Source organism: Bos mutus, chromosome 1 (assembly GCF_027580195.1).
Source record: "Bos mutus isolate GX-2022 chromosome 1, NWIPB_WYAK_1.1, whole genome shotgun sequence".
Taxonomy (NCBI): Eukaryota; Metazoa; Chordata; class Mammalia; order Artiodactyla; family Bovidae; genus Bos; species Bos mutus.
The window spans coordinates 94,266,319-94,280,061 of NC_091617.1; the positions used below are offsets into that span (position 1 = coordinate 94,266,319).

Genomic DNA, 13,743 nt, shown 5'->3' on the forward strand with positions numbered 1-13,743 from the left:
CCTGAGTTTTATGCTTTAAAAGTCTTCACTGTTTCTTTAGAATGCTTTACAGAGTGGCACCGACTTCCATGTTAGTTCCCTGACTTCTTATCCTCCCTTTTGGCATTTTCTTTTACTACCCACTAGCTGTCAAGGGAAGGGGGGGATACTTGCTTATTATTTGAATAGAGTATCAGATATTGTTTATTTGTTTAGAATACTTCTCATATTTGCATAAGTTTCCCAACTCAGTGATCCCCAAATACTACATAATACTATCCATTAAACTCCAAAATAGTCCTAGAATATCTTTGGCAATTGTATTTATTCTCACTATATCGGAACTGAGGCACAGAGAGGAAAAAGAATTCCTGATAAAATGGCAATTGAGTAAGGAGGTATAAATGGAAAGACAATACAAACAAATCCTTTGAAAAGAGACCCTGATTCAAACCCCAGTTCATTAAAACTCTAATGGAAGGAGGGGGAAAGTTTTCAGATTAAGAAAAAATTCTATTTTTGAGCATACAACTGAAGAATTTAAGCCAATCATTCTTTTATTTGTCTGCATTTACAAGAATTTTCTTCCTTTTGTCCATTTTATGCTGCTAAGTTGCTTCAGTCATGTCTGACTCTTTGCGACCCCATAGACGACAGCCCACCAGGCTCCCGCGTCCCTGGGATTCTCCAGGCAATAACACTGGAATGGGTTGCCATTTCCTTCTCCAAGACATGAAAGTGAAAAGTGAAAGTGAAGTCGCTCAGTCATGATCATTTTATGACCAAACTTAATCCTGAGAATTTTCTCTTTTAAGGGCGTGGTGGTGGTTTAGTTGCTAAGTCGTGTCCAAGTCTTTGGGACTCCATGGACTGCAGCACTCCAGGCCCCTCTGTCCAAGAGATTTCCCAAGCAAGAAAACTGGAGCAGGTGAGTAGCCATTTTCTTCTCCCGGGGATCTTCCTGACCAAGGAATTGAACCAGTGTCTCCTGCACTGCAGGCATATTCTTTACCACTGAACCACCAGAGATTGCCTTTATTTAAAAGCACTTCTCTATAAATCCCCTCTTCTTACAAGTGCCCCTCTTCCCAAAATTCTCCTACCTCAAAGTTGTTCTCAAGGCCTGGTCCCAGAATCACAAACATCTGGACTCACCTCACCTATCTCAGACCTAAACCAGAAACCCTGGGGGTGATACCAGCAAATCTGTGTTTTAACAAGCCCCAGGTGATTATAATCTATGCTAAAGTTATTGGTAACTGTCATTATCTGACCCTGGATGTAACACCCTGGATTCAGGTATGCTGAAGGGTGATCATGAGCCAAATACCAAGCTGTTTTCTGGTCACCTACATGATTCAAAGTATGAGGCAAGATCTATGAAGGAAACAAAGAGGAAAGCAATAGTTCTAGCCCAATTCTTCCACCAAGTCAAGTGGCACCAGAGCTAAAAGCAGCTTCTGCAAGCAGCAAACTGTAAAACAGTTATTTTCTCGTTTCACCTTTTCAGCTTCATCCACCCTGTACAATCTTACCTATTTTGATCAACTTTTAGTTTTAATAGTTTATAATAGGTGAGTTGTTGTGTTTACATCTAAATGAAGGTAAAATAAATCCAGTCTCTGCTGAAAGGAATAAACTCAAATTTGTTTGATGACCCTTATGCACTACTTACAGGAGTTTTAACTAATTTTAACTAATGGGTTCAACAAAGACAACCACCACGAGGAGTTTACTTATTAAGTATACGATTACAAGATAAAAAGATTTTTAAGCACTTTGCAAACTTTCTTAAAGAAAAGGAACCTGATGAACTGACAGGTACACAGCATGCGAATGTGATGTACTTGGGAAAGCACACCATGGGAATTCCTTTAACCATCCTGAGGGTTAGGCTCACCAGAAATTCTCCACCTCCACTGCATATTAAATTACCTATGAAGCTTTTCAAAACTAATGCCAAGGTCTTGCCCCCAACAATACAACAGTTCCCTTTGGCTTAGACAATCTGACAATTCCCTACGATTAGCCTGGAGGCCAGCTTGTACATTTTTAAGATCTTCAGGTAATTCTGATATGCAAAAGTTACAAAGCACCAATGTTAATACAACCAGTTTTTAAATTCTGAGAGGTTAGAGATGTTCTTTGTTGTTATTTAGTCGCTAAGTTGTGTCCAACTCTTTTGTGACCCCATGGACTGCAGCCTGCAGCCCACCAGGATCCTCTGTCCCTGGGATCTCCCAGGCAAGAATACTGGAGTGGATTGCCATTTCCAGCTCCAGGGGATTTTCCTGACCAAGGGATCAAACCTGAGTCTCCTGCATTGGCAGGTGGATTCTTTACCAGTGAGCTACCTGGTAAAGAATGGGCGTTCTTTACGTTAAGCATAACATGCAAGAATTAAGTCACTCAAAAATGTGAATGCTTACAACAATGTGAAGGTCCTTAGTGCCACTGAACTATACAGTTAAAATAAGGTTAAAATAATAAGTTTTATATTATGGATTTTTACCACTATAAAAAAATTTTTTTAAGTACTCACTAAAAAAAGCGAAGAAATGTCTTGACTATTGAGACTAAATTAACCAAATTGATCTCTGGTCTTGATTTGTAACTTACAGGATAATAAGCAACACTTTTGCTACATTTTAACATTTTATGACTATTTCAGCTTACTCAGGCAAGTGAAGTATAAAGGTTTGATTATAACACCTGCAAAGGTCATTCTTCCTCAACTGGAGGAGCGGAGCTAGGTTCTAGCCATGCCTAAGTACCTGTTTTGTCTGCACTGCTTGTATCCTCACAGCAGGCACAGAGAACTGACATGGCTGGATCTAGCATGAGACACCCTGAACTGATGTTAAAGGACCCAATCCCGGCTAACGAAAGCAATCCAGCCCCAGACAGCGGTCAAAGACATGCAACTTCAAGCCAAGAACAGGCAGAGTTTAACTTGACATCCACATGAAGTAAGTGTACGTGTGAGTATGTAAATCCACTTTCCTGAGAACTGCATAACACAACAGGTAAAATTCATCTAGTCGGTCTTCTAGCACAGAACAACATACTTGCACTCAAAAACACACAAAGAATAATGCCTGTGCTTATCTTTTCAAGTTTCCATTCCTTTCCCAAAGAGTTTTCTTCCCTCAATGTTTTGCCTCCTCTTACCAGTTTAGAGCAGAAATTATGTTAGTAATTGAAAACTTTTAAAGTTAAGTGAAAATGTGGACACACCTTCAGCCAGAAAGATACCACAAAACATGTCAATTCTGGTTCTATTACACTGCAATATATGAAGTGTCCATAAAGATGTTACATTTAAATTATGGAATGCTTCCATTTCAACTCAGACACAAAAAGATTTGAAGAGTTTTCAACAATCAACTTTTCTCTCCAAACTGCTAAAGGGGTGGGGGGGAGGTGGGGAGGATTATATTTAGCCACGTAAGAAATGTGGGTATATTCAAAGAACCCCAAACCAGTAGTCATAAAGGAAAGTGGGCAGTTTGGAAGTCACTTTTCTCCATATTTAGATGGATGGATCCAGAAAGAAGTATTCAAACACACTTCCCTTTCACCCAACTGTCTTCACATCCTGAAAAATAGTGTGCAAAATACTTTTCAAGTCACTGAAACTCTCCTCTGAGAAGCAATACTACCAGAAAAAAAGCACTTACTTAAAAAAATTTTTTTCTTTCTTTTTTGTTAATCCTAATATTTGCCCAATTATGACAGTACAAAATGTTTAGTCACTATTGTTTACACTGTAAGACAAACATTTTCCTGAAGGACTAGATTCTGCCTATCTTAGGGAAACATACAACATCTATTCCATAGCTTACTCCCTTTCTTCAGTGTTTCCCTGGTCAACAAGTCATGACTATCTTCTATACAATTCAAATTTCTGTTCCCACTTCCACACCCACCAGCACTTGCCTTCACTCAAGCTGCCTTGGCCTCCTGCCTGCCCCTCACCATCTCACCACCTCGCTCTCTCCTTCAATCACTCTGCTGATGGAGGAAGAGAAAAATCACCGTAGCAACTCCACTTACTTCAGTAATCAAACTCATTTACAATTTAAGGTGTAGTCTATCTATTATTCCTGGGTCTGACATGGGGTTTACTGAGAGTTTACTGCTAAAGATAATGGCAATAATTTTTAACTGCATGAAAACATAAAATACTAATGAATAATCTAAATTACTTGCTAATAATGTAAAAGATAAAGTTGGTCCATCTTTCACTATTAAATAGCCTTAACAATACTTTCCAGGGTGTTTCCAGCCTACTCCTCACAAAAGAAAAACATTATCAAAAGAATGAATATAATGATCATTCCTTCATGTTTTTTACAAAATAAGGGAGCTAACCCATATATTGGACTTCAGAATTACTGTGTGCTTTTGGAAACAAACTTATTCTTGCATTCATTATCTTGAGGAATGGAGAGTAAAAAATAACCAAACTTAACTATTTAAGCACAATAACAAAAACAAAAAATTACCTCTGTGAATTGACTAAGAGACTTTTCCCATCATTTGACATGATTTTTCAGCAGTATATTAGGAAATGACTTTCCTTTTGTTCTGGACACTGAGGAGGTGCTGGCCAGGCACTGGGAAACAAAGATTACTAAGATTTGACCCCTAAACCTTAAGAATCCTTTACAGTCTTCTTTACATGAAATTTCCCATTTCAAATTATAAGTGTAAAAACAAAGGTAAAAAAATACAAAAGAATAAAGCAAGAACTAAAGACTACAAGCTGTGACATAAAATGTGGCGGACAATCAAGGTAACGAGACAATTAGCTTCTTTGGAATTATCTGGCACACAACAATCCATGACTTTTAAGGAACTCCAAGCAGTGGTGCCCTCAGAAATGACATTTTAGTCATTGCTGAACAAGCCTGCAAGACAAAAGGGCACAGAAGCTAAACTCCCAATGCATAATTTTTAAACATATTATTATGAAACATTATTATTTTGAAGCATTACAACTAAAGTGTGAAGACATCTGAAAACTCCTAACCAATGCCTCAAGTTCAGAAAGCTTTCCTGAAATGCTTTAAACCGACAAGTAACAAAAAAAAGCGTGGTTCAATGTCTAGCTGTAAAGGATACTGGGAGCCTAATAATGGTTCCTTTTTTACTGGACCCTTGCCTTGCTTTAGAAACTCTTCTAAGTGCTTTCTACCCAATATGTCATTTAATCTCCACAGCAATTCTTTAAGACTGTTATTATTATTCCAATTCTACAGATTAGGTGTAGGTAAAGAGAAGTAACTGCTTTTACGATATACATCTAACATGCAGGGGACTTCTAAGCCAGGCAATCTTACCCCAAAACCCATAATAATCTTACCAATATGCTTTACTGCCCCTTCAGTACAGCCTAAGAGCAAAATACATTAAATAAAGATTAAAGAAGTCCAGAATTTCATTGAAATGTGAATGACAAGACATAAAGGAGGGAGCTTACCCAGAGGAACTGCTTCATAGGCCTGTCTGAATAGGGCCTCTCAGGTACAGTGTGAGAATTAACTGTTTTATCATTCAGAAAAAGAAACAGCTGAAGCTTCAACTACAAAACTTACTTTACATGTAGGAAAAGGTGGAGCCACTGTTTTATCCACAATCCTTTATCTGAACAATATATATACATTTCCATAAACCTTCATCTGAAATGTTGCCATCACCATCAACCCCATGAAAGCAAGCCTATTGTTAAGTTGGCAATAAAATAGAGACCAGAACTTAAGACAGATTTCCATGAGCCAGATAATCAACTCAATGCCCACAACTGATCATGACATCAATTTAGGACAAAAATCATCACCAAAGCTGTATACATTACTAGACGGTGATGGTGATGATGCTGGTACTTACAATGGATTGTATCTCACAACCTTATTGCATAGGGATTCCCACTACCTCCATTTTAAGAGAGGAAATTGGGGTTAAGAGTTTAACCATTATCTAGCAAACAGTCAGGGATTCACACTACAGAGCCTTTACTCTCAGAACATAATTTTTATAACTTCTAGCAGTTATATCACTCAAGCTTTATTTGGAGAAAAAGACCAAAGAAAGTCTGAGAATATAATTTTGGGTAAAGGTTTTGTCCTAATTATGAATGTGTGGTGGTTGTGGAGGTGGTTTAGTCACTCACTCATGTCTGACTTTTTGCAACCCTATGGACTGTAGCCCTCCAGGCTCCTCCGTCCATGACATTTTCCAGGCAAAAATGCCCCATGGAGGAGGGCCTGGCTACCCACTCCAATATTTTTGACTCCTGCATTGACTGATGGATTCTTTATCACTGAACCACCAAGTAAGCCCCATGAATATGTAAGAATAGCTAAAGACAATCAAGATTACTGGGCAAGGCAGAAAGCAGCAGACAGAGTGGGTACATCTGGAGAGGGACTTCACACCTCCTGGGATACAGCACAGTCTGGCACTGATGTAACCATTCTCATGACATTACTTGGTCCCAGAACGATGACAGCTGCACTTAGCATCCCAGACCCTCCTCCAACCACCTCCAAAAACTGGGCTTTGCACTCTAGCTGCTGCTAAGTCACTTCAGTCGTGTCCGACGCTGTGCGACCCCATAGACGGCAGCCCACCAGGCTCCCCCGTCCCTGGGATTCTCCAGGCAAGAATACTGGAGTGGGTTGCCATTTCCTTCTCCAATGCATGAAAGTGAAAAGTGAAAGTGAAGTTGCTCAGTCGTGCCCGACTCTTAGTGACCCCATGGACTGCAGCCCACCAGGCTCCTCCGTCCATGGGATTTTCCAGGCAAGAGTACTGGAGTGGGTTGCCATTGCCTTCTTCTGCTCTAGGCACATCAGTATTTACTGGTTCTTATCACTCTGCTGGTAATCTTCCAGTTACTCAGCAGCAAGCTATTGTCTGAAAGGGGACCAATCAGGTCAGCATACAGAACTCCTGTTTGCACAAACAACTACGTATGCCCTGTGTGTGAGAGACAAGGTGAATCATCATACCCAAAATAAGGCTTCCAAGCATTTGAGAGATCAGGTATATATCTACAATGCTAAAAGTGATTCTTCATCAACCTTTCATCAATACCACACACACACGGGTAAAAGACCAATCTGTCCCAAAGCTTAAGTTATAAAATCAGCTGGCAAGCTGGTGGAGTAATTCAGATTTTCCTAGAAACTCAAAGATTCTCTCAACCTAGAGCCTCACTGGAAGGCTATGTACTAATAACTCTCACCAAATATAGCTTTGGATCAATCAAAAAGATGGGCAGTACAGAAGGGCTAGCCTGGGCTAAAGATTTGGTATTTTTAATTCTACAAGATTTATCAAGTGAGACCTTAACTGTTCACAGTAAGATTTCAGGTTAGTGATCTCTCACAAATCCCCAGATGCAAAACAAATTGACTTTAAAAGTGGTTTCCTGTGCTCTGAAAAAAGCTCTCAAAATACAAAAATTGTAACAGGAAAAAAAAAAAAAAAAACCTTTCCCCATATAATGCAGACTTTCCATAAATAATTAAATACAATCAAATAAAAATCAAATAGATATTCAGTGTAATGAAAGCTCGCAAAGATTCTCAAAGATTTAAAGGCAGTCATATGCAGTAATTTCACTTTCAAACCACCCAAATAGTTTTGATGAAAATCTTGTTTGCAAATTTACGCCAGGACAAGGAAGGGTGCAATCAATCTTAGAAGACCGACTTCATTTACAGCAGGTCCCCTTCCTTGGTTTTAAGCCAGTAAAGCAGGAATACCTCATTTTCAGTCAGTCTGCTTTAAAGGCACAGACCATATAGATTTGCTCGTGAAATGATAGTCTACCTCAGCTTGTAAGCCCTCCCAGTGACATCACTCCTGTCATTTCTCAATTAACAAAGCAGGAGACAATGAGAGCTCCCTAGGACGTGTCTTAAAATTCTTAGAAAGAATGTCAGGTTGGTGCTTTAATGTGCCAAACAAGTCTAATAAGTGCACTTAAAGTACCAAGTAAGAAAAAAAAAAAAGTAACTTGAATGTCCCTGTGGCATTCTGGATTCCGAATATGGCGGGGTGAGGGGGTGGGAGGGAGACAAACAAGGAGATTCAGAGATGCGGAAAGGCTCTCAATGGTGTCATTCACAGAGCCTGTGAGCAGAGCGTGCTGCTCATCAATGATACGGTTCCCACACTCGGTGGGGCAGGCGGAGTCAGACACAGAGCTGAAGAAGGCTTAGGAGAGCAAAGCAGGAGGGGGAAAAAGCTTCCACTCTAATAGCATCCAAACTACAGCCGTCTCAGAGAAGGGTTTTCCTGGAGCTTCCCCTCCTGCCATTTCAAGATCTCTACCCACTTAACACAGATTGGCTGAGTAATAATCATCTTCATAAAGATGTCTGGATTATTCTGGACAAAGAACACTAGCAATTAAAAATATTTAAATATTATTCTTTATAGAATAATGGTGATCCCAAGCATTTCACTTTTATCTTGTTTTTGCTATTATCACCATAACATTCATCTGTTTCCTTCGGGCTCACTATTTGAAATATAACAGACTTGAAAGATAAAAATTGTAGCATTAGTACAGGTCAATATGAAAGTTTTCAGACTTCCAAATGTTTTTGTAAAGGAAACTGATTGGCTTTAACTAAAATGTGATTTGGAAGCTCTTCTACAGAGATTTTCAAAGCCACTAAATCACATAACTAAACACCTTTAAGTTCCCAGCACAATAGTAAAAGTTAAAAGAAATATCATCACATCTGATATAATGCCAGAGCTAGTCAAGGGTCTAAAGTCAGGAATTATTGCCAGGCTGTGTGGCTGGGGTGGGTTAGGGTGGAGGATACACTGTTTCCTGTCACAGTGAATTCACAGTCCAGTTCAAGGGCTAAGGGAAGGTTGACACATACCACCAGACGCTCACATGCAGTGCTACCTGCTCCTCCAGGAACGCAGAGGAAGGTCAGAATGGACTGAAATGGAGGGGCGGAAAGGGCCCTCCTGAAGGAGACAGACCTAAAGCTTAAAGGAAGTGTGGTATTTGTTTTGGCTGAAGGGTTTTACAGGGAGCAGAGAAATGGCCCAGAAAAAAAAGATGGCATGTGTGGACAGGAAGGAAGGCTGCGCTGCCAGCACCTCAGCCCAGACAAGGATATGAAAATAATGGAAGAGACCGGTGGCTGCCCTCTAGTAATGTCTGAACTTAAGCAAAGGAAAGAATTCATATTGATTGCTAAGACTCTTTCTTCCCCCAACAATTAGCTCTTTATACACTTTCATCTGGCCTAGGAAAGAAAAATCTTTTGTCTAGGATGCCATAGGTATAGTGCTGCCTGCCCGTGAGAATGAACTATGACCTTCTGTGGCCCCTTCAAGACCCATGATTCACGTTTCATGAAAAATATTGAGAAATATTCCATCAGAAATGAATCTGCTTTCACAGCATATTGTATGTTTCCTGTGTTTTCCTTCCTTCATTATCACCAAGGACATTCCCATGAAAACAAAAACAAAAATCTCATTTTTTCCCCCAGAGTAACAATATTCTTGACTTTGATTTGCTCTGAATTTCCAGAATGCCTTTTCATGGCATCACAATAAGCTTCTAGGGATTTTCTAGTGATGTCATAAATGTCCAACAGAGAAAACCAATACGCTAACAAATGCAACTGCAAGCAAAGGGGGTTGACCTCATACAGTGTAATTTCAAAGTTTCCAGGGAGACCTGCAACCAGCTCCTCTCCCTACTCCTAAGTCACAAGTCCCCGCACCCCCACCACCAGCAATCCTTAACCTGCTGCTAGTGTTGAAATAGCAAAGCTACAAGGCTGACAGTTTCAACCATGGCGTAAGCAACGGGTATGACTGTAATTTCCAGGAAGGCCACCACCACCAACCGTCGATCCATCCCTGCCAAAAAAACCATCTCTCCATCTGCTGGCTGGTGTTGAAAGAGCATAACTAGAGCTTCATCCTCTTAACTTTAATCTTTGGTAAAATGCAAATACTTCTTTCAGAAGTTTCCATTACAGTATGACTCAATTTCTGATCCTTTCCTAACCAGTCCTCTACCATTGTACCTCTCTCCTTCCAGCACCTCACGTGGAAACCCCACCTAGCAGTTCAGCCCACCCCAACTCTGGGCCCAATCCTGACTCTGGACAGAAATAATTTAAGGATTTATAAAGCAATACTCCCTATATCAAACTATCCTGTTCTTACTTCTGTTAACAGGGTTCCTGTCTTACTCCAAAGACCCAGCCTCCACCACCCATTTTTGCTCTCCAAACCACCTCCATCTTATCCTGGGGACCTAAGTACTCATCTAGCATCCTTCCCAGAATCCTGCTACTCCAAGAATTGGAAGCCACCTTGTTTTTGTCATGTGCTCAAGAAAATGGAGTCGATTTCAGTTCATGACTCCCTGATGTAAAGCCACAGTGCAAGGCAATAAAGAGCTCTGGTCCTGGGGCTTTCCTGGTGGCTCAGTGGCAAAGAATCTGCCTGCCAGTGCAGAAGACATGGGTTCAATCCCTGATCCAGGAAGATCCTACATGCAGCTGAGCAGCTAAGCCTGTGTGCCACACTATTGAGCCTGCGCTCTAAACCCCAGGAGCCAAAACTACTGAGTCCAGGTGCTGCAACTACCAAAACCTGCACACCCTAGACCTGTGCTCCAACCGGAGAAGCCACCGCAATGGGAAGCCCACACACCGCGACTGGAGAGGAGCCCCGCACACCACAACTAGAGAAAACCCTGCGAAGCCACGAAGACCCAGCACAACCAAAAATAAATAAAATTATTTGAAAAACAAGAGCCCTGCTCTTTCTCCCTATGTGACTGTAGCTGTGTGTTAACCTCTACAGGTCTCAGCTTCATATGTATCTGTCATACCCATGCAATGAGAGAATACATAAGCCTAAAAGTTGAAAAAAATATATATTAGCAATGATAAGGATGTTAATCACAATGAATTTATAAATATACTGCCTATTCCCACATTCTATATTGATATGTTCTACCCATCTGGAGTGAAGCATTCACTCACTCACACTGGAATGCAAATGAAGGGGTCAGTGAGGATACCCGGCCTGAGTGACTGCCTATTACACATGAATGGCCAACAATGGGTCTGGACTAGGGTTCCTTCCAGTTCCTGCAGTTGATCCTGTTGTCCCAGTGCCTCCCAAGCCCTAGCAAACCACTTGGGGTTCCAGGTCCTTGTCCCTCTCATCCTGTTCTGTGTCATTTCAATTAGCTGGGCCCTGTACCAATATGTCCCAAATAAAGATAACCACAGTATCTGGGTGTTCAGAAGAGAATAAAGACTGAAGACTCGGAGGAAGCCAAAGATAAATGGCTCCACAATTCTTCTTTAGTCAACAGCATTTTTTTTAAATCACTGAAAGGGGTGTTAGTGTCACTTGTCACTTATCTCCAAGTAGCATCATGAATAAATACAAAGCTCCCATTGTGGACAGAGCAATATACTTGCAAAATACCCTGCAGAGTATACCAGTTACGAACATGCACTCAAAAGAAGTGAGGAAGAGGCTAACTAGATGAATACACATACACACACACACACACACACACACATACCCTCTTCAAACACCAAAAGTAAAAGCAGGTGGCATGAAAAAGTGGACTTTATACAAGTTGATCCACTCAGCAATTTGCTTCTTATAGATTCTATTACACATACTCAGTTGCAGAGGGACACAGTCTTCCAGCCAGTACGTTGAGTTCCAACCTTACTATGACCAGAAGCTCAACTATTCTCTTACTAACTGGCAACATAAGCTTCTTTTCTATGTAGGTAAAATAACTTTTCATCTAGTTTTTTCTAGTGTGTTCTTTTTTAAAGATACAGAGTGAATTTTGAGGTTTTATTTGTTGATAATATGTTACAGTAATACAAGTACGTGGAAGATTCTGTATCTTGTACTACTTTAAAATATTTTCTCTCTTCTTTTGTCTGAAGTTCCTTTGTATGGTTTGGTTTTTAAATGGTTTAGAACACCAACGATCAATTTCGGGAACACGACGATCAGCGAAATGCCATCAGAAAAAATACCGTTCATGAACAGCTAAATCATTTCAGATTAATTGCAATTGAAATGAGTTTTAATTTTTTTCCTAAATTTTTGTTCTTACAGTTAAAAAAAAACAAGTAGTGAAGCTACACAGCAGCATACTCTATTATGCAGGATAGAAAAAAATTAAGTTTTTCCATGTAGTTCACTATGGAAAACTAAAGGGCATTTCCATTTGTTTTCTTTATACATTGGTGAGCAAGCCCAGGTATTAACAATAAGACCTTTGGGCAGATTTCAGTCTAACCAACAACCTAGTATTGAGCTCAATTACAGGCCAATTTACCATTTGTCCCATAATCCCAATCACTGCCAAAAAGCTATATCACCAGAGTGCCCTCCAACACAGCAGTATCTAAGACTAACTCCAGATCTGGGTTGATCTTCTTACAGTAGAGCCTCATATGGATCAGAGTACCTATGTCTCTCTCTCTTTCCAAAGTGAATGACAGAGAAGAGGCACCAGTATTACACAAACCAGAAATTAACTGAAATGGCCTAGGAGCCGTCCTTAAAGAACTACATTCAAGGAGCCTCGCTATACCTGGAGTTTATTTAGATAAGATTCTGGAGAGCTGATGCAGTAGTGGAATAGCACTTTTGGAGATCTTAGGAGGGGTATCTCGCACACAGGAGAGACATGAATTACTGAGGGCAGAGGGTGCACTGTGGTGGGCAGCCTTGTAAAGGGGCCCCCAGTGATTCCGGCCTGCTAGTATTCACATGCTGTGTAATCACTGTTCTCGAGCGGGTTAGACAGAGTACTCCCTCTTGCCCTGTAGTCGTTGCTCTGATGAAGCCAGCGGTCATAATGTAAGCACCTCCATGGAGAGGCCACTTAGCAAGGAACAGACGGAAGCTGCCTACCACTAGCCCACCAAAAACCCTAAACCCTGCCAACAATCACTTAGGCGAGCCGGGAAACAGACTGACACTCAGACATGCCTCATGGTGGACGGCAGCACTAGCCCACACTTGGTTCTTAGCGTTTCCATAGGCCCAAAGCCACAGGACACAACTAAGCTGTACCTAAACTCCTGACCCACAGAAACTGTAGACAACCAATGCTGTATATACCTACCAAATTTGAGTAACCTGTTACTCAGTAATAAATAACTAAGAGATATTTAATATAGATTTTTACCTCTAAAAGCATCATTTGGGTAGCATCACAGTATGTATTTGAAACTTTCATCTAACTTGAAAAAGTATGTGCTATTCTATACTGGAATTTTAAGGTCTCTTAAAAATCTCTGGATTTTTCAGGGGACCAAATTCCATAATACATGAAGACAATGCAAACTTTCCCATGTTGATTTAATTCACTTAACAGTCAATTAATACTCAAGATATTTAACTGTGTCACTTATATATCACAGGCCCACTCAGCATTAAGGAGCCCCTAATAAAAGCAAAAAAAAAAAAAAAATTCCAAGATAAATTTTACTTCTAGAAAATCACATGCAGACTCAAAGATAAACTTTACTTCCATAAAATAATAAAGGAAATTTTTTTTTATTAGAAAGCTTACAAAAAACTTCCTTACCTTGAATGCACTGCAGTGTTCCATCCTCCGCTCTTATTGTGAAAGTCTCACCTGGATTAACTTGAACGAGAATAACCTGCCAAAATAACACATTAATTTCAATTTTTTTAATTTATTCT

At 40.2% G+C, this 13,743-nt stretch overlaps 1 protein-coding gene across 3 annotated transcripts in view; it reads right to left on the reverse strand.

The window, feature by feature from the left end:
- Positions 1 to 13,743, reverse strand: part of FNDC3B (fibronectin type III domain containing 3B) — a 359,206-nt gene that overhangs the window by 246,541 nt on the left and 98,922 nt on the right. For all 3 annotated transcript variants that reach the window (XM_070373177.1, XM_070373162.1, XM_070373171.1), the window contains exon 3: positions 13,625 to 13,700. In XM_070373177.1, the coding sequence (XP_070229278.1) occupies positions 13,625 to 13,700 (76 nt within the window). The remainder of the gene's footprint in view (positions 1 to 13,624; positions 13,701 to 13,743) is intronic.